General features: G+C 45.1%; 1 protein-coding gene across 1 annotated transcript in view; it reads right to left on the bottom strand.

Moving 5' to 3' along the window:
* Positions 1 to 11,325: 11,325 nt before the first annotated feature.
* The window catches only part of LOC149305309 (uncharacterized), a 13,422-nt gene continuing 2,751 nt past the window's right edge, over positions 11,326 to 21,996 (bottom strand). The window contains exons 2-4 of the mRNA XM_089477994.1: positions 18,409 to 18,577; positions 16,603 to 16,723; positions 11,326 to 12,840 (exon numbers count right to left, since the gene is read on the bottom strand). Coding sequence (XP_089334120.1) covers positions 11,687 to 12,840; positions 16,603 to 16,723; positions 18,409 to 18,483 — 1,350 coding nt within the window. The 5' untranslated portion in view covers positions 18,484 to 18,577 and the 3' untranslated portion in view covers positions 11,326 to 11,686. The remainder of the gene's footprint in view (positions 12,841 to 16,602; positions 16,724 to 18,408; positions 18,578 to 21,996) is intronic.

Below are 21,996 nucleotides of genomic sequence, written 5' to 3'. Positions count from 1 at the left end.
AGGGGCCTTGGGGATTGGTAGGAAGCCTCCATCCTGATAGATTTTAATAATAATAATAATAATAATAATAATAATAATAATAATAAGTTTTATTTGTATTTCCCACCCCTCTCGCAACGGATTGAGGTGGTATTGCAACCATAAAATAGCCACAAAAAACGATAGCATCCAATTTACACACCATAAAACAACCAGTTGCCAAAAACTCAATTCGGGACAAATAAAAACATCGTTTAAAATGCACAATTGTGATCAGAAGTGGGATTTTTCCTTAAGTTCTTTACAAGAGGTCGGGTGGGTAAGCTTGCTGGGAGCGATCCGTCTTAAGTGCTTTCTTGAAAGCATCCAAGATGCTGATAAGAGGGATCTCCTCCAGCATGTTGTTCCATAACTTGGGGGCCATGGCTGTGTACGCTCTGTGAGAAGTTGTTCTTAGACTGCTCTTTGTTCTGAGAGGGCAGGGCGGATTGTGTAGGGAGAGGCATTCCCTCAAGTAGCTCAGGCCCAAGCCATGTAGGGCTTTAAAGGTAATAACCAACGCTTTGTATTGCTCCCGGAAGATAATTGGCAGCCAACATAGAGATGTTAGAACTGGTGTTATATGGCCTGACCTAGATGTTCCGGTGACCAATCTGGCTGCTGCGTTTTGAACTAACTGATGCTTCCGAACTTGTTACAACGGTATCTCCATGTAGAGCACTGAACCTCAGAACTGAACTTGAAATCAGGCCCTTGTTTTCATACATATTAAGGGTTCCATTTAGGAATTATGAGCAATGTCTGTACAGAGAGGAAAGGGTAACACAATAATCCCTTTTTCTCTCATGTTTCTTTTCCAACCTGAGCTTGCTTAGGTCCGTGGTTGATTCCAGAGGCCCTTTGTCACTCGAAATGCTGGAGTCTGGGGAGGACACCCACAAGTGCTATGCTTTTAGGGGAATTTCATACTTAGCTCAAAGGAGAGAGTGAGGCTACAGTGACCCCGGGATTCATCCCAACTATACCAGACCCAGAGGCACACAGAACCCCAGAGGCATTTCCAATAGGTTTTTGTGTTTTACTTAGGGGGAAAGCAAAATACACGCATACACACACATATACACATATAGGTGTTCACGCACACACACAAGAACTGGGTAACAAAGGTGGGGGTGGTGAATAGTGTTAGGCTTTGCTAATGGTAATATCTAGATTCCAATTGCTGAGGGTCCAGAAAGGAGAGAGAAGTCAGTAACTCCAATGGCAAGTGGGGCTGGCGAGTGTAGTGAGGTGTTTAGCAGTGTAAACCAACGGAGCGTCTGTCTGCAACTGGACTGACGCTGAAGAAGAGCCAGTTGGGGCTGATATTTATACTGAAATTGTTGCTTAGGGGCAGAAACCGAGCTTTCGAAAAGGTTTAAATTGCTTTAGGATGTTTCCTGGGTGGGGAAAGAATTGTATGAAACTGAAATAAATGCAATGGGTGCTTGGCAAAAATACCTCAGCCAAACAGGATTGTCACACTGGCTCTTAGGTCCTTCTTGGCTCTGAACTCTGGTCCCATTCACAAGCCAATGTATAGCACAGTCTGAAGGCAACATTCCCAGAGCTCAACAATAACATAGCAGAGTACAGAAGCAAATCTCCAGATATAGGCATTGGCAATGCACTGACCACTTTCCACACTTAAAAATAACTGACACACAGTTGATTTCCTCCAAATCCTTGGAGGTTCTTTAGCTTGCGTTGCAATATAAAACAAATATTTGCAAGCTCTCCTCTCTGACTTCCATCAACTTCACAATCTCTTCTACACCCAACACCAACCCACATCAATCCGCATGTGCGCTGTATACTGTATTGGTTGTGAGTCATCTCCTGGTGCCACACAGCATGAAGCATCCTCTGCAGTTAGCTTGCATCATGCCTTGGGCTCTGACTCAACACTCTCTGGCAGTCTCACAGGAAATGATGCCACTTTTCAATTAAAATAGTTTTACATATATTTAATGAAATATTTTTCAATGGCCTGACTATCTGCTTCTACTCATTTCCTCATGGCAGTTCCCCTTCAGTATCTTCTTTGGTAGCTCCTATGAGTAAGAATACAATCATTATATGGATTTGGGGGCATCCAGAACAGGTTCATGCTCAGGTCACTCACACCAATTTTATTAATTTAATCTCAAATAGGGAGGGGTGAACGTGGGGCTAAATCTTGGGGTAACACTTTAATGTCTTTACACTGTGATTCACTCATTGTCCTCTTTTACAGAAGAATTTGTCGGTCACAAGAGAGTCCACACAACAAAGAAGTCACATAAATGCCAGCATTGTGGGAAATATTTTGCTTACAAGTCAGTCCTAGTCGTGCATCGGAGAGTCCACACAGGAGAGAAGCCATACAAATGCCAGCATTGTGGGAAATGTTTTTCTTCAAAGGCACACCTAGTGATACATCAGAGAGTCCACACAGGAGAGAAGCCATTCAAATGCCAGCATTGTGGGAAATGTTTTACTTCAAAGGCACACCTAGTGATACATCAGAGAGTCCACACAGGAGAGAAGCCATTCAAATGCCAGCATTGTGGGAAATGTTTTACTTCAAAGTCAGACCTAGTGAGACATCAGAGAGTCCACACAGGAGAGAAGCCATACAAATGCCAGCATTGTGGGAAATGTTTTACATCAAAGTCAGACCTAGTCACACATCAGAGAGTCCACACAGGAGAGAAGCCATACAAATGCCAGCATTGTGGGAAATGTTTTCCTCAGAAGGCACAACTAGTGATACATCGGAGAGTCCACACAGGAGAGAAGCCATACAAATGCCAGCATTGTGGGAAATGTTTTTCTTCAAAGGCACAACTAGTGATACATCAGAGAGTCCACACAGGAGAGAAGCCATACAAATGCCAGCATTGTGGGAAATGTTTTTCTTCAAAGGCACACCTAGTGAGACATCAGAGAGTCCACACAGGAGAGAAGCCATTCAAATGCCAGCATTGTGGGAAATGTTTTTCATCAAAGGCACACCTAGTGACACATCAGAGAGTCCACACAGGAGAGAAGCCATACAAATGCCAGCATTGTGGGAAATGTTTTTCTCAGAAGTCAAAATTAGTGAAACATCAGAGAGTCCATACAGGAGAGAAGCCATTCAAATGCCAGCAATGTGGGAAATGTTTTTCTTCAAAGGCACACCTAGTGACACATCAGAGAGTCCACACAGGAGAGAAGCCACAGAAATGCCAGCATTGTGGGAAATGTTTTGCACAGAAGTCAGACCTAGTGAAACATCAGAGAGTCCATACAGGAGAGAAGCCATTCAAATGCCAGCAATGTGGGAAATGTTTTTCTTCAAAGGCACACCTAGTGAGACATCAGAGAACCCACACAGGAGAGAAGCCATGCAAATGCCAGCATTGTGAGAAATGTTTTTCTCGGAAGTCACACCTCGTGACACATCAGAGAGTCCACACAGGAGAGAAGCCACACAAATCCCAGAAATGAACTAACACTCTTTTTGTCAGTAAGGAATGCAAAAAATATATTTTCAGTCCAGCAGTGCTAAGAAAAGACTGTTGTGATTTGTTTGTAATGTTTGTCTGTCCATATGTCTGTTTATGTTAAGGTTGTATTTTGTTAAGATTGGGTTTTAATTGCTAATTGTATAGGTAATGACTTTGGCTTGTAAATTTGGCTGCGGATTGTGGGTCGTGGTATAGGTTAGGCAGATGGAGGGCTGGGATTTATTACAGCTGGTTAAAATAGTTATGGGGATGATAGCTTTTGGAATTTGTGGGATGTTGGCTAAAGAAAGTTGGAGGCAGAAAGGGCCTAATTTCAGGAATGGCAAAGGGGGGCTTGTTACCTGTGGGGCATAGACTGTGGGAATTGGGGGGGGGGGTAGGTTTAGAAGAGGGTGGAGTTTTAGGTTTGGGGGTTTTAACGTCTTGTTTGGATGGGAGTGGGCAGTTCTGGCTTAGACACTGAATTTCTATGTGTTCACAGTAAAGTTCTTTGCTATTTCAACACACTGGACTCTTTGATGCACAGAAGTTCTGAATTTGCCCAAAACTGACCCTTTCTTCTCTCCTCAGTCCTCAGCTCCATTCCCAGCCATAAGAACAGCAGAGGCAAACACACAAACATCCAGGATACACAGGGACAGCTATATTTCCAAACTAGAGCCTTCCTTTCATGCCTTTCCTTCCTGAGTCCAGCTCTGCACCTTGGGCTCTATTGTGGTCTCCTCAAAGAAAGAAAGGAAGGAGGGAAAGAAGGGGAGGCCGCTGAAGCCCAGGCACAAACCTTTCTTTCCCACAAAGACCGCCAGCAGAATAAGCAGTAGCATCTCGGCCCTGGCGATCCTGCGCATGCTGAGGAGGGGCCTTTGGGGACATCTGTGTATGCACAGTCTCAGCCCCTGAAGCCATTGCTGCCCTCATAGTCTATTCTGAGGAGGGATGGAAGTGGGGAGAGCCCTTGTTCATTCAGATAAATGGCTGGAGGGTCTTCTGGGAAGCCTTTGGGGGTTATAAGAAGGAAGGTTTCTTTGGGGATTCTCCCCCCAAAGAAAGGCAGGAGGCCTGCCAGGCCTCCTCTCCCATTTTCCTTCCCTGCCCCCTCCTCGGGGGATTCCTTTGGGCCCAACTACTTGGGGGTTATTATGAGAAGAGGGCAGGGGGGACCCTTGGAGAGAGACATGGCCATGGAGGGGAGGGGGATCCAAAGGTAAAAAGGGCTTTGAGGAGCCCCCTCCCTCCTGGAAAGTGGGGCAGAGGAGAGACCCTCCCTTCTGATGCCTCATTTGGGGAAGAATTTTGTGCCAAATAGCATCACTCAGGATAGCATTAGATATAACATTTTGGGGGGGAGTCCTGGGGGAGGGGGCTCTAGGGGGGAGAGAAGAGCCAAAATCTAGGCCAAAGCCAAGAGGAGGGATCTCAAAGCTCTGGCAATCCCCTGGCAACCTGGGAACTAGGTTTAGAGGCCCATACGATCCAGATTGGGCACCCTCCCTCACATACTTACCTTTTCCTTCACAAAACCCCCGCAGAGGAGGACCAACAGAGAGACCCACCGCCCCAGAAACACCCCCCCCCCCCGGTTCTGGGAGCATACTGAAAGGGCCTTGGACCCCCTTGAAGGATGTAATAATAATAATAATAATTATTATTATTATTATTATTATTTATATTCCATCTTTTCTCAAAGGAATCAAAGCGGATTACAGTAATAAAATGACATACAATTTAAGAAATACAATTAAATCCCCCAAACCCCCAACCCTCCTCCCAATTATAAAAACATTAATTGACCCTTAAAAAGCTATTAAACAGCAAGAAAATTTAAAACATCCAAAACACAATATAATAAAAAGGTTTTTTTCAGGCAAGGAATGGGTCGTTTTCTGAAGGTGAGAAGGAGGGAAGGGGAGGTGAGTGGGGAGGGCAAGAATGAGACATCAATAGCAATTTCCATCACACTAACGATGGCAAGGGTAATTTCAGGGGGAGGGGGAGGCAAGTCAATGGATCTAATCTAGTCTTGAAAGACCTGCCGGAAGAGATCTGTCTTCATAGCCTTCCTAAAGGCTTCCAATGTGTTAATATGACGGATATTAACAACTTAGAGGCCCACAGGATCTGGATTAGGAACCCTCCTCAAATACTTACCTTTTCCTTCACAACAACCCCGCAGAGGAGGACCAACAGAGAGACCCACTGCCCCAGAAACATACCCCCCCCCCCCGGTTCTGGGAGCATACTGAAAGGACCTTGGTCCCCCTTGAAGGGATGCAATAATAATAATAATAATAATAATAATAATAATAATAATATTTATATTCCGCCTTATCTCAAAGGAATCAAAGCGGATTACAGTCATAAAATAACATACAATTTAAGAAATACAGTTAAATCCACCAAACCCCCAACCCTCCTCCCAATTATAAAAACATTAATTGACCCTTAAAAAGCTATTAAACAGCAAGAAAAGTTAAAACATCCAAAACACAATATAGTAAAAAGGTTGGTAAGAGTAAGGGGCAGGGGCAGGGAGAAGCAACTCAATAGATCTGTTCTAGTCTGGAAAGGCCTGCCGGAAGAGATCCGTATTAATAGCTTTCCTAAAGGCTTCCAAGGTAGAAATAGGACGGATCTCATCCGGAGGTCATTCCAGAGCCTGGGAGCAGCTGATGAGAAGGACCTCTGGGTCACCGCTGAAAGTCTGGTCTTCTTGAGTTGTTGCCGGTTCTTCCCAGAGGACCTGAGTCTGAAGGTGGATGGTATGGGAGGAGGCGCTCCCACAAGAAGTCAGGACCCAAGCCATGGAGGGCTTTAAAGGTTAAAAGCAACACCTTGTATCTTGCCCAGAAACTAATGGGCAGCCAGTCGAGGGATTTAAGAACCGGTGTAATGTGGGCAGTTCTGGAAGTGCCCGTAACCAATCTGGCTTCCATATTCTGTACCAATTGAAGTTTCTGAACTTGGAACAAGGGTAGCCCCATGTAGAGTGCATTACAGAAGTCGAGCCGAGAGGTGACCAGCGCATGTGCTTCTGTTACAAGGTCTCCCTGCTCCAGGAAGGGTCTCAGTTGGCGTATCAGCCGAAGTTGATAACAAGTGCTCCTGAGCGTCGCATCCACCTGAGCCATGAGATGAAGCGATGAATCCAGGAGCACTCCCAAACAGCGGACAGAGTCTTTCAGGGGAAGTGTGAAACCATCCAGAACTGGCTGACATAACTCCATTCCCAGATTAGGGGTCTCTCTGTCTTACCTGGATTCAATTTGAGTTTGTTTTCCCTCTTCCAGTCCATTACCGCATTAAGACAGCCATTCAGAGGAGAAACATCATCCTTAGTCACTGCATCAGTCTGAGACATAGAGAAATATTGATAACATCCCGCCCCATGTCTCCAGATGATCTCAGCCAGCAGCTTCAGGTAAATGTTGAATAGCATTGGGGACAGAATCGCGTCTTGAGGGACGCCCAACTTGACATCCCTCTTGGACAAACAACTGTCCCCAAGCGACACCGTCTGGAATCTGCCCAAGATGTAGGACCTGAACCAATGCAAAGCACTGCCCCCAAAACCCAGTTCACCCAGGCATTTCAGAAGGATCCTGTGGTGAATGGGATCGAAGGCCGCTGAGAGGTCCAAGAGCACCAGCAGGGTCACACTTTGTCAGAACCAGTTAAGATCAAGTAGAATATTAGACATATCCAGTTACTTAATATTCACTTCATGTATTCAGCTCATATATGATCACTGTCGTATGTTTAATATATATATTGATCTAGATAGTTCTGTGTGTTGAAACATTGCATAGTGTTGGGTTTTGGGAAAATAAGGTTGAATATTAAGGGTGAGGTTTGGCTTGTGGATGGGGCCCTTCTAAGGGGTTTGGAAGGTGGGATAGAAGGTAACGGTTCTCCAACTGTAAGGCGGCTGTTTGCCGTGAGGATTGAGTCCTGGGTGGGGTTTTAAAGTGGGAACTTTTCCCTGTGCCTTCAGATTCTGCAAAGACGTACTTGTGGTTACTTCTGCTATGCATCTTACAATAAACTTTCATGTTTTACATTAAGTTGGTTGTGGGTCATTAGCCTGAGGTTCTCAATTCTCACACCACTGTTGGGTGGGCTTGAATCAAAGAGGCTTCCTCTGGAAGACACATCTTGTGGCTCTCACATAAGTGACATGCCTCAGTTCACCCACCCGTTGGTCGGGGAGCTTTGGTAAGTCCCATGTTATAGGATGTTTCCACCTCCATCGCTGGTAAAGGGAACACTGGGTCTTACCTGTGAGATGTTCATTTCCAGCGATGGAGGTGGGAAGATCCTCCCCACCCAGAACTGAGGAGGCTGTTTCCCTTGGCTCTGCTGCAAGGCTGGTTGATAGTTTCTATTGATTATACTTAGATTTGCATTGAATGCTCTCTGAGTTTGTTTTCTATCCTCAGCTATAATATTGACTGAGGGATGGAGAGGGTTGCTCCTTCTGGTGCCATCGACTCCTTCAAGTCTGTTTTTCCTGCCTATTTCGGAGCAAGAGGTGGAATCAACCCATATTATAGGATATTCCCACCTCTATCGCTGAAAATGAACATCTCACAGGTAAGATCCAATGTTCCTATTTTACGTTCACTTGTAACATTTTAGATATTATACAATGTACTTTATGCCAGTATTCTTTCACATTTACACAGAACCACCAGAGATGGGGAAATGTGTCCTTTTCATTTCCGCACGTCCGGCATCTATCTGAACTATTCTAAGATATTTTATGTATTTTTTTTCAGGTTGCAAATACCATCGGAAAAAATACTTTGCAATCGTTTTCCCTTAGGGCTTGGGAAGCGGTGTATTTTATCCTCCTTTTCCAAGTTAACTCCCATTGTTCCATCTCAATATTGTGTCCTAGATTTCTTGGCCATTGAACCATGTTTTCTTGAACCACCTCAGAGTCCACACCATGTTTTAAGCGGATTGTATACAATCTCCCCACAAGTGAACCTTTCCCTATAGCAAGCAGAAGAGAAGGTCCTCTGGGTAACTGCAGCCAGCCTAGTTTTTGCTGGCTGCAGTAAGATTTTACCAGAGGTGCTTAATGTTTGGGGTGGATTGTATGGGAGAAGGTGATCCCGTAAGTAAGGTGGGCCCAAGCCATGAAGGGCTTTGAAGGTTATAACCAACACCTTGTACTGCTCCTGGAAATTAATGAGCAGCCAGTGAAGAGACTTTAGTATAGGTTTAATATGGTCACCTCTAGATATTCCAGTGACCAATCTGGCTGCCATATTTTGGATCAGTTGAAGTTTCCAGACTTGGTGCAAGGGAAGCCCTTTGTAGACCACATTGCAGAAGTCAAGACATGAGCTTACCAGCAAGTGCACCAGAGTGTTTAGGTCTTCAGGTTTGAGGAAAGGGCACAGCTGGCATATCATAGTAAAAGAAAGGAACAGAAGTGAAGGTTGGAAGAAACCACGACTTTGAAAAACCGAAGCTGTTAACATGCACTCTTTGCCGTCACATCTATCTGAGCTGACATCTGGAGCAAAGGATCCAGGAGCACTTCCAAACTATGAACATAGTCCTTTAGGGGAATCATGACCCCATCCAGGACCAGTTGACAAACCTCCATACCTAGGTTAGGGGCTCCAACAACAAGTACTTCTGTCTTATCTGGATTCACTTTCAATTTGTTTTTACTCATCTTGTCCATTACTGCCTCAAGACATTCATTCAGAGGGGAGATGCCTTCCTTAGTTGACGCTAAGGTCTGGGGCATGGAGAGATATCATTGGGCGTCATCAGCATACTGATAACACCCCACTCCATGCATCCGGATGATCTCTCCAGGCGGTTTTATGTAGATGTTGAATAGCATTTGGGACAGGATTGCACCCTGAGGGATGCTAAATTTAAGCTCCCTTTTAGAGGAACATCTGTCCCCAAGCATCATGATCTGGAATCTGCTTGAGAGAGAGGACTGGAACCACTGCAACGCATTGCCTCCATCCCCAGTTCCCTCAGGCTTTCCATAAGGATACCATGGTCGATGGTATCGAAAGCCACCGAGAGATCCAAAAGCATCAACAGGGTCACACTTCACTGTCAATGCTCAAGCAAAGATCATTTACTAAGGCAACCATAACAGTTTTGACTCCGTATCCCATCCTGAAGCCAGTTTGAAATGGGTCCAGATAATCTGTTTCATCCAAGACCGCTTGGAGATGAAGAGCAATTGTTTTCTCAGTCATGTTGCTTAGAAATGGAAGATGGGAGACCGGTCTGTAATTGTTCATGTCCAAGGGATCGAGGGAGGGCTTTTCCATAAACAGCTGTAACACAACTTCTTTTAAGCAAGATGGAAAATTGTCCTCCCTAAGAGATGCATCTATGATATATCTCAGGTGAGTCCTAAGTGGCACCTTCACTCCTTTATTCCTTCCTTCTCCTCTTTTAACATACATCCCTTCAAGGGGGTCCAAGGCCCTTTCAGCATGCTCCCAGAATCGGGAGGGCATTCTTTCTGGGGCTGTGGGTCTATCTGCTGGTCCTCCTCTGCAGGGTTGTTGTGAAGGGAAAGATATGTATATGGGGGGTGCCTAATCCGGATCCTGTAGGCCTTTAAGGCTAGTTCCCAGATTGCCAGGGGGTGTCAGTCTCCCCAGAAGGGGCTTTGGGATCCCTCCATCTCTGTCATCTTGGCTTTGTCCTAGATCTGGGCTCTTCTCTGCCCCCCACACACAGCCCCCTCCCCCAGAGAAAACTCCCCCCCCCTTAAAATGTTGTTTCCAATGCTATTGAAGCCTATGCTGTGTAATGCTCTTTATTTGGCACAAAACTCTTCCCCAAATGAGGCATCAGAAGGGAGGGTCTCTCCTCTGCCCCACTTTACAGGAGGGAGGGGGCTCCTCAAAGCCCTTTTTACCTTAGGATCCCCCTCCCCTCCATGGCCATGCCTCTGTCCAAGGGTCCCCCCACCTTCTTTTCTCATAATAACCCCCCTAGTACATGGGCCCCAAGGAATCCCCTGAGGAGGGGGCAGGGAAGGAAAGAGGGAGAGGAGGCCTGGCACTCCCCCTGCCTTTCTTGGGGGGGAGAAGAGGAGCTTCGTTCCCTTCTTATAATCCCCCAAGAGCCCCCCAGAAGACCTTCCAGCCATTCCTCCAAATTAACGAGGGCTCTCCCCAACTTCCCTCTCTCTTCAGAACAGACTGTGAGGGCAGCAAAGGCTTCAGCGGCTGAGACTGTGCATGTCACATGCCCCCAAAGGCACCCTCCTGAGCATTTGCAGGGATCACCAGAGCCTTACTGCTGCTGCAGCCTTTGAGGAAAGGGAAGGGGTGTGCTGGGGGTTCAGCGACCTCCCCTTCCCGCCTTCTTTTGAGGAGACTTCGAAGAGGCCACCATGGAACCCAGGAAACACAGGAAAGGAAGGATCTGCATTGGAAATAAAGTCTCTCTGTATACAGTATACTGTATGTATACACAGACACACACAGTTATATATACACACACACACACACACACACATGTATGTGTGTTTGCCTCTGATGTTCTTATGGCTGGGAATGGAGCTCAGGACTGAGCAGAGAAGTAAGTGTGAGTTTTGGGCAAATACAAAACTTCTGTGCACCAAAGAGTCCAATGTGTTGAAACAGCAAAGAACTTTATTGCGAACAAATAGAAATTCAGTGTTTAAGTTAGAACTGCCCACTATAATCCAAACAATTCATTAAAACCCCAAAACCTAAAACATCACCCTCTCCCAAACCTAGCCCCCACCTCCAATCCCCACAGTCTATGCCCCATAGGCAACAAGGTCCCCTTTGCCATTCCCAGAAACTAGCCCCCTTTCTGTTAATACCAGCCTCCAACTTTCTTCAGCCAACATCCCACACATTGCAAAAGCTATCATTCCCATAACTATTCTAGCCAGCTGCAACAAATCCCAGCACCCCCCATCTAGCTAACTTATACCATGACCCACAATCCCCAGCCAAATTTACAACCCTAACCAATTATCTATACTATTAGCAATTAAAACCTAAACTTAACAAAATACAACTTTAAAATACAAACAGACATATGGACAGACAAACCTTACAAACAAAATTACAAGGGTCTTTTCTTGGCAGCATTGGATTGAAAATATATTCTTTTTATTCCTTATTGACAAAAATAATGTTAGTTCATTTCTGGGATTTGTATGGCTTCTCTCCAGTGTGGGATCTCTGATGTGTCACTACATGTGAATTCCGAGAAAAACCTTTCCCACAATGCTGGCATTTGAATGGCTTCTCTCCTGTGTTTATGCTCTGATGCGTCACTAGGTCTGACTTCGTAGAAAAATGTTTCTCACAATGGTGACATTTGTATGGCTTCTTTCCTGTGTGGACACTCTGATGTCTCACTAGGTCTGACTTTGTAGAAAAACCTTTCCCACAATGCTGGCATTTGTATGGCTTCTTTCCTGTGTGGACACTCTGATGTCTCACTAGGTCTGATTTTATAGAAAAACATTTCCCACAATGCTGGCATTTGTATGGCTTCTTTCCTGTGTGTACTCTTTGATGTCTCACTAGGCCTGATTTTATAGAAAAACATTTCCCACAATGGTGGCATTTGTATGGCTTCTCTCCAGTGTGGACTCTCTGATGTGTCACTAGGCTTGAGCTCTGAGAAAAACCTTTCCCACAATGCTGGCATTTGTATGGCTTCTCTCCTGTGTGGACTCTCTGATGTCTCACTAAGACTGACTTCGTAGGAAAACATCTCCCACAATGCTGGCATTTGAATGGCTTCTCTCCTGTGTTTATGCTTTGATGTGTCACTAGGTCTGACTTCGTAGGAAAATGTTTCCCACAATGGTGACATTTGTATGGCTTCTTTCCTGTGTGGACACTCTGATGTCTCACTAGGTCTGACTTTGTAGAAAAACATTTCCCACAATGCTGGCATTTGTATGGCTTCTCTCCTGTGTGGACTCTCTGATGTTTCACTAGGCTTGACTTCTGAGAAAAACATTTCCCACAATGCTGGCATTTGTATGGCTTCTCTCCTGTGTGGACTCTCTGATGTGTCACTAGGTTTGACTTCCGAGAAAAACATTTCCCACAATGCTGGCATTTGTATGGCTTCTCTCCAGTGTGGACTCTCTGATGTCTCATTAGGCAGGATTTCATAGAAAAACATTTCCCACAATGCTGGCATTTGTATGGCTTCTCTCCAGTGTGGACTCTCTGATGTCTCATTAGGCAGGATTTCATAGAAAAACATTTCCCACAATGCTGGCATTTGTATGGCTTCTCTCCAGTGTGGTTTCTCTCATGACTGAAATGTTCTTCTGTAAAGAAGGACAACGACTAAATATCAAAGTTAAGAGAGGAGAGCGTTACCCCAAGATCCAGCCCCCGTTCACCCTTCCCAATTTGAGATTAAATTAATAAAGTTGGTGTGAGTGACCTGAGCATGAGCCTGTTGCAGATACCCTAAATCCATGGAAGAATTGTAACCTTACTCATAGGAGCTAGCAAAGAAGAGACTGAAGAGGGGCTGCCATAAGGGAATCACTGGAAGCAGATAGTCAGACAAAAGACTGTTGAAAAAATATTCTATTAAACATGTGTGGAAATACGTTGATTGACAGGTGGCATCATATCCTGTGAGACTGCCATAGAGTCCTGAGTCAGAGCCCAAGGCATGATGCAAGCTAACTGCAGAGGATGCTTCATGCTGTGTGGCACCAGATGACTCACAACCAATAAAGCATACAGCTCACATGCGGATTGGCGTGGATTGGATTGGAGTTGTGTGTACAAGGGATGGTGAAGTTGATGGAAGTCGGAGAGGAGAGCTTGCAAATAATTGTATTATTAGGAGCAGGTAACTGGTAAAGTTGTCAGATATTGTGCAGCTGTGATTATTTATCGCAGAAATTTCCTTTTTGAAATTAATATGATTTTATATGGTGTTTTCTGCATTATATTTAATTAACTGTTCTCTTTTATATAAATCCTTTTAGAAGTCTGGATGAGTGGTTGCCACTATAAACACGCCATGTGTAGCTTGTATTCCGCCCGAAATGTTATATATCTCAGCGTGGGAGATACTCAATTAGGATACAACTTTCTAAGCAACCGTGCCAAAGCTCCTATTTTAAGTCTATATTTCTCAAAGTTATTTAGGGCAAGTTTTACCTGTCAGGTTTAGGATTTCATTTTATGAATGGATGTTTACCCTTATTGCTAGAATACAATTTAGTATTCTGATGCTTTCTAATACTTGTATTTATTTTGTTTGATTGTTTTTACATCTGGCCATGAGCCATAATAAATTATTCATTCATTTATTTGTATTATTTTGTAAGTCAAGTTAAAGAACCGAATGAAATCTCCTGTGTCCGTGACTTATTTTTAAGTGTGGAAAGTGATCAGTGTTTTGCCAATACCTATATCTGGATATTTGCATCCGTACTCTGCTATGATATTTTTGAGCTGCATCTGGGAGCGTCACCCTCAGATTGTAGTGTACATTGGCTTGTGAACAGGATAGAAATTCAGAGCCAACAAGGACCTGAGAAGCGGTGTGCTAATCCCTTTTGTCTGAGGTATTTGCATGAAACACCCACTGCATTCAATTCAGTTTCACCCCATTCTTTCTATACACAGGACATATATAATATATAAAGTGATATAAACCTTTCTGAACCCTCAGTTTCTGACCCCAAGCACCAATTTCAGTATAAATATCAGCCCCGACTTGCTATTCTTCGATGCCAGTCCAGTTACAGACAGACACTGTTTTCATGGCTAAGCACCTCAATGCACTCACCAACCCCAATTGTCGCAGGAACTACTGACCTCTCTCCGTTCCAGATCCTCAACAATTGGAATAAAGATCTGGATAGGTAACGTATCACCATTATCAAAGACTTACATCTATTCACCACTCCCACCTTTGTTACAAGGTTCTTGCGTGTGTGCATGAACACTTATATGTATGTGTCTGTGTGTTTTGCTTTCCACCTAAATAAAACACAAAACCCTATTTCAGATGCCTATGAAAATCTGTTTGATTCAGGAATTTCTAAAGCTTGGCTGGATCCAGAGGTCACTATTGCCCCAGTAAAACTATTTCGTTCTATTGAGCTAAGTACCAAATCCCCCTAAAAGCATAGCACTTGCGGATGTCCTCCCCAGACTCCAGCATTTTGCGTAACAAAGGACCACTTGAATGGAGGTAAGCAAGCTCAGGTAAGAAAAGAAACATTAGACAAAAGCAGGGTTTGTGTCCCCCTTTCCTCCCTTCATAGATATTATAATTGCTGAATGGAACCCCTAAATATGTCTGAAAACAAGGATTTCAGCTGGTTCTCAGAAGTTCACTCAAACCAGTTCTTAAAATCTGTCAGGTTGGTGGCTGCCTCCCAATCCCCAAGGCCCCTCTCCTGGCCCTTCCCAGAGGTCCCTTCCTCTCCGCACAGAGCTAGGCGATCCTGGCTTTGCTCCTGCCTTCCCCTCCTGGCTCCCAGAGGCTTGATCCCCTTCCCTTTTCCCCTCCAACCTTCCCTCTTCCCCATCTGCACTGCTTCACCATTTCACATTCAACATCTCTTCCCTGCCTTTCTGTTTTTCACATTGGCTCTCTCTCTCTATCACAGACACAAACCCACAGAGTGTGATGCACAAAAGTGACACTTTGAGGCTCATTTTTTGAGAAAGGCAGGACAATCAGTACACGAATAATGCATTAGGAAAGGCAGAACAAGGGTCTGGGACCTGGATTCCAATTTTGGTGAGGGTCAAGTGCTAGGGATGAGCCTTAAAACAGTTTTAAGACATCTCCAAGACTGGGATGGATTACTGTTTGGGATTGGGACCCCAGGGGATCTCAGAGGGGAAGTGGGGGACATTTTGCCACTGTTGGGTCCTCTCTGATCCATTGCAGGGCCAAGGGAGGCCTTTTCCCCACAAAGCCTCTCCAGAGCATCAAACAGCTGGAAGAGGGGCCACAAAAGCCAGGAAACTTGCTCAGGAATGGGCTGAGGACCCTTTTGGGGGGAAAGCATTAATCTCCATGGCTTCTTCCCACAAAATTCCAGAATTGGCAGTTTAGGATTGGATATTTAGAATCCTTACAAAGCAGAGAACAATCGTGCCTCACTAAAACTAGAAACTCCAAGATTCCACAGGAAGTTGTTATGACAATTAAATTACGTGTGAAAGGGAACTAGGAATGGTAGTACAGCACGCCCGCGTCATACACAGGCACGCTTTACACGGACTTGAGCTTTCCAATGGGGCTTGAGCATAGGCGGAATTCACCTTACGCGGAGGGATCCAGAACGGATCCCCCGCGTAAGGAGAGGGCCAACTGTATAGCACAAGTTGAACATGTGTCAACAGTGTGATGCAGCAGCTAAAAAGGCCAATGTGATCCTAGGCTGAATCAATAGGAGTATAGTGTCAAGATCAAGGGAAGTAATAGTGCCGCTATTCTGCTTTGGTCAGGGCTCTCTTGCAATAATCCTGTGTCCAGTCCTGGACACCACAATTTAAACAGATGTTGAGAAGCTGGAGCATGTCCAGAGAAGAGAAACTAAAATGGTGAACGGTCTGGAAACCATGCTCTCTGAGGAATGAGGGAGCTGGGTATGTTTAGCTTGGAGAAGAGAAAGTTAAGAGTGGGTATGACAGCCCTGTTCAAATATTTGAAGAGATGTTATATTCTGGATGGAGCAGGCTTGCTTTCTGCTACTCCAGAGAAAAGGACATGGAACAATGGATGCAAGCCACAGGGACAAGAGATTCCACTTAAACTTTAGGAGGAACTTCCTGAGAGTATGAGCTCTTCAACAGTGGAATATACTCCCTCAGAGTTTGGTGGAGTCTCTTTGGAGATCTTTAAACAGAGGCTGGATGGTCATCTCTTGGGGGGTGCTTTGAATGTCTATTCCTGCATGGCAGAGGATTGAACCGGATGGTCCTTGTGGTCTATTTCAACTCTTTGATTCTATAATTCTAAAGTGGAATCATATCTCTCTGACAGTGAATTATGAAAGGACCCTCAGTCTTTACAGGAAGGGCAATGGATTCGGGTTCCTTACCCACAGAGGCCACATTCTCATAATTCTCCATTGTCACATAACTGTACATTAGTTTCTTCTTCTTTGTCAACAGTTTCCATTCCTCTTCAGTGAAATATACCGCCACATCCGCAAAGGTCACCTGCAATAGGAAATAGCCCTTATTCAGAGAGTGACTAAGCAAAAGGGGAGGAAAGCACATGGTGCATTGCAAATATTATTTCAACACTTTAGAGTTCAGTCCAGGAAATAAACTTTACATTCTGCAAGCAAGCAAAAAGCTACAGCCTTTGAGATCCAGTTTGTCTCAAATGTTTCAATATAATATACAGTATAATAAATAATATAATTTAGGCCATTTCTGGAATATTATTGATTGATTAAGAGACTGACTATCCCAACATGTATAGTACATCTTCTAACAGTTCCAGTTGTTCGTTATGCTGTTTCTCAGAGGGCTTATTCTGCTTCAGCCCCACAACTCTGGAACTCTCTCCCCAATGAGCTCCGTATGTCTTGTTCCCTTGATGTGTTTAAGAAAAACTTGAAGACTTATCTATTCCGCCTGGCCTTTCCCTCATGAACCTTGTGGTCATTCTTCTCCCCCTGAAATGTGATGTATTCCACCTCTTCAGCCCTTTGTATGATTGCTATTGTTATGTTTTTATCTTGTTCTTGCTGTTTTTAACTGTTTTTATTCATTGCTGTGCACCGCTATGATTTATGGAATAGTGGTATATAAATAAACATTTTATTATTTATTTATTATTATTATTACATTTACTCACCAATGAATCATTTAGCCATATCTCACCTAATTTCAGAGGCAAATTTCATTTTTGAAAACAGTTCTGGAGAGTACTCTGGGCTTGAGGGCCACTGGGGCCACCCTCAATTTAGGTCCAGAGATATTCTTCCATATCCCCCAGCATTTCACAGATTGCGAAAGAAAGACACATGTGGACAAGAAACACCAGAAGGGGGTCAAGATGGCCAAAGCTGTTAATGAGGAAGATCACACAAGCGAGGAAGGGTACAGAAGTTCGCTTTTTCCTCCGACTCGTGGCAAGGGCAAGACCCTGCCCCCTTCTCCCCTCCCCTCTCCCCTCTTTTGAGTTGATGGGATGCACACTCCTTTGAACTTGGAACACATTTTGCAGCATCTGAAATGACCTGAGGAGAAGGGGGAAAGTGGGAGGAGGAGAGTGAAATCGGACATTTTCAAAGCCCCTGAAAAAATGAGGTGACAGAGAATTAACCAGGACAGATAGTGGCAGATTCCAGAGGTGTCACTAGGGAGTGTGGGGGGTACAGACCACACTGGGTGACACCCCAGAAGACGGTGTACACCTGGTGGGGTGGCACACCTAGTAGGAGTGGTACGGGTGAATGAGAAAGGGCATTGCCTCCCTTTTCTTCTCTCCAGCAAACATGCCAGACCATAAAAGGGCTCTCCAAAGACTTCCTTAAGGAGCCCTGGTGGCACAGTGGTTAAATGCCAGTACTGCAGCCATACGGTTATGAGTTCAATCCCAGGCAAGGCTCCAGGCTCCACTCAGCTTTCCATCCTTTCATAGCTTGGTAAACTGAGTACCCAGTTTGTTGGAGGCAATTGGCTTACATATTGTAAACTGCTCAGGAGTGCTAGTTCACTGATAAGCACTATAGAAATGTACTTGCTATTGTATATTCCTCAGCAGTGGCTGCTGTGTGTGTGTGCATGCACACATGCGCGTGTGCACCTTCCTGAATGGGTACTCTGGAGGCCATAGTGATTCTCTGCCAAACTGGGACAGTATGAAACTAACGGTCAGGATGGCAACTTACCAAAGAGCTGTTGTACCTCAGCAGCCTCTTTCTGTCGGAGCCCAACTCCTTCGGCTTGGCCTTTGTGTCGGCCATCAGGTGGACAGGGGTATCCTGGTGACCCTGCACTTTGGTCACGTCCAGTAAAAGAGGTGCCAAAGCCGTGTACAAGGGGTCCAAGATGAAGTTCCTAAGAAAAGAGACCATGGTTAGGCTTGGTTTGCCTAGAAACCCTGCAGAACTCAAAGTCACTGAGATCAGCATCCTGCTGGTGACATACGCAGGTGACGAATGTCTCCTTTGGGCCAATGCAGAGGTGGGCATCCCCTTCCTCCTTCTGCACCAACCAAAGCCCCTGGATCTAACATAGACTCTCTGCAGCTCCCCTACACAACAGTTACTTCATGCCTTGTGAGAGTAGCTGGGGATCTGGGGATGGGGAATTGGAAAGGGAATGCTGGGGAATGCTGCAGGCATCCTAAGAGGCCGGAAGCTGCGCCAAAGTCATGCTCCAGTCCTAAGGACTAGAGCGCAGCTTCTGGCCTCTTAAGATGCATGTGTCATTTAAACAGCATACCTCCAAAGTGACCCAAAGCAGCTTTATTCTGGCCTGTCTGTTCAGGCCCTAAGTTATCCTTACCTACCTAAGGAGAGCCAGTCTCACCTTCCATCCTGCCTCAGGTTGTGCTCCAGCGCCTTTAGCCTGCGGGATCGGTTTCTGAGAAAAATTTCCCTGGTTTGTGGGTCAAGAGACCTTGATTTGTATTGCCAGTACCACCCTAATGTGGTACACTCAGTCAGTGGTATGGTCAGCCTCAGCTTAATAGATATGGATTACATTGCCAAGTTCACCTGTGATGAGGAGTTGGTAGATTGCACAAGCACCTTTGAGTCAGTCAGAAAGAATGAATTGATCCACCCCTACTGGGATATGGCTCCCTTTTGTGCTGCAGAGGTGGCTTGAGAGTGTGGTGTTGGTGGATCTGATCAGTGGCATCATTGAAGGTGCAGGAGGTGCATCCACACTGGGAGACACCCCAGAAGAGGGCTGACACCTGGTTGGGATTCCTCTTGCTGTGCTCCTCTGAGGCTGTGGCAGTGATAAAGGCCTCCTCATGAGGAGATATCCACTGCTGCAGTAAAGCAAAGGGCCCAGCATGCCCCAGCAGCCCCACTACACACACCAGGTGACGCCAGGGGTAAGGATGCCACTGGATTTGATCATACTAGAGAGTTGTCAGGCATGGTTTCAGCTGCGTGGGTAAGTCCATTGGACATTCCCCCTCCTTCTCTGCCCCCCTCCCTAGTTTTCAATGGTTAACAATAGTTTTTGTGGGTTTTCGGGCTATGTGGCCATGTTCCAGAAGAGTTTACTCCTGACATTTCACCAGCATCTGTGGCTAGCATCTTCAGAGAAGACGCCAGCCACATATGCTGGCGAAACAGGAACAAACATGGCCACATAGCCTGAAAAACCCACAAAAAAAAACCCCTATGGATGCTGACCCTGAAAGCCTTTGACTTCACAATGGTTATCAATGGTTAAGAGTTCCCCTGTGAGTTATGTAGTTGGTTTTCCCTCATAGCCAGGAAGACTGTGGAACTCGGGGTGTTGGAGTGGGTGTAATGGCGGCAAGTCTGTTAGCTGGCCAAGGTGGTAGACGAGCCCATTTGGAAAGGTATGGGGCGGATGCAAAGTCAGTAAGAAGAGCTCTGCGATCCTCACATGCCCTCCAGTGGCCATGAAGTGCATCATGCTTCAGATGCTCCATCTTTTTCTAAGGAGGGAGGAATGTGTGAAGGGGACACCTTAGATGGTTTCTCCCCTTCGTAGTGTCACTAGGGTTAGCATCTCCTGGTGCAGTAACTCATGGTGTCACCCCTGCATTGACCTTCTCTTATACCATACCATACAGAATCCTTAGTAATCTTTTTTGTACTAATGCATAGATATAGCTGTCTTAGTCTGTAGAATCAGTATGTGGAGAGACCTTGTAGTACCTTGGAGACTAATTGACAGAAAGAAATTGGCAGCATGAGCTTTCATAGGCTTCAGTCTGCTTCCTCAGATGCATTACAAAGGTTACCCATAAATCATAATTCACTGAATATATCACTGAATGACATTTTAATAGTTGTGACATAAACAACTAGTAAAATTAAAATTATGCCCAGCCCTAACCTAATGGTAGGCTTGGCCCTGGAAATAGATGGTGGGATCCCATAAATGTTTAAGGGGGTCCCATAAGTGCTTAAGGCATAAGAGGAACCCAGGGAACCCAGCAGAATCATTTTAAAGAAACCAAGTGTTTCAACAAGTGAGAGGAGTAGTCAATTGATCTTCTCCACTCTTTCTTTCTTCAACCTTTTCTCCCAGGTGCTTCCTTTGTACAACAAGCTGAATCCAGAAGCCTCAGCTGCTCCTTGCTGCGTCCTTCATGGGTTGGAGCCCTTGACCATCCTCTACTATGTCGATTGCTTGCCCAAAGTGCAACAACTCAGCAATATGGTTATCAAGTCTTGTCAGTGCCATTAAGAATGAGTGTATGTTACCATGGGATCCTGAGACACTTCCCCAACAATTTTCCGGGGTCACCAGGGTATTCTAGCTTGGCTTAATATCTCCCCCACCCCAGTTCCACCATATTTCTTCTGAGCCAGCCTTCCAGGGAGAACCTCCTCTTCTTCCTTTTGTGCTTCTACCAACCAGTGAAAGACCACTCCTTATGCTCTGGCTCAGGTCACCAATGAATGTCCTCACCTTACATTTGCCCAGATAAGATGAAAGCAACTGGTGTGGCTTTGTCTTTGATCTCTCGTGTACTACATAGTTATTTGTGGTAATTGTTAACCACCTTCGAATCACTCTCAACTCATGGTGACCCTGTGGATGAGACATGTCCAGACTCTCTAGCCTCCCCTACTACTTAGGTCCTATAAATTTATACCCATGGCCTCCTTAATAGAGTTCATCCATCTCACAGGTAGCCTTCCTCTTTCTCCTTCCCTCCACCTTTCCTAGCAATATTGTCTTTTCCAGTGAGGCATTCCTTCTCATGATGTGGCCAAAGTACAATAGCCTCGACTTTATCATCTTGGCTTTCTGGCTCGATCTGTACTAGGGCCATTTGTGTGTCTTTTTGGCCGTCTATGGGATCCTCAGCACTCTTCTCCTGCATCACATCTCCAACCAATTGATTCTCTTCCCATCTGCTTTCCTCACTGTCCAGCTCTCGCATCCGTACATGGCAAGAGGGAATACAATGGCTCGTGTGATTCTAACTTTTGTGCTCAGTTGTATATCTTTACTCTTTGGGAACTCTTCTGGTTCTTTCATAGCTGCCCTGAAGTCCCTATTCTGATCAATGTTTATTCCAAGATATGGGAACTCGTTTACTATTTCGATTTCCTCGTGTTTTAGGTTGCATTTGTGTAGATCTTCTGTGGTCATTCTTTTTGTTTTCTTTATGTTGAGCAGTGAGCCTCCCTTTGCACTTTCTTCCTTGATCTTCCTTAGTAGCCATTCCAGTTCTGTGATGTTTTCTACTAGCAGTATGGTGTTGTCTGCCAATCTTAGATTATTGATAGTCCTTCCTCCTATTTTCACCC

Source organism: Sceloporus occidentalis, unplaced genomic scaffold (assembly GCF_023333645.1).
Source record: "Sceloporus occidentalis isolate IW3139 unplaced genomic scaffold, rSceOcc1.0.p SCAF_12, whole genome shotgun sequence".
Classification (NCBI taxonomy): domain Eukaryota; kingdom Metazoa; phylum Chordata; class Lepidosauria; order Squamata; family Phrynosomatidae; genus Sceloporus; species Sceloporus occidentalis.
Note: the sequence above shows the minus strand (reverse complement) of the source record. Positions and strands in the feature narration are given on the sequence as shown.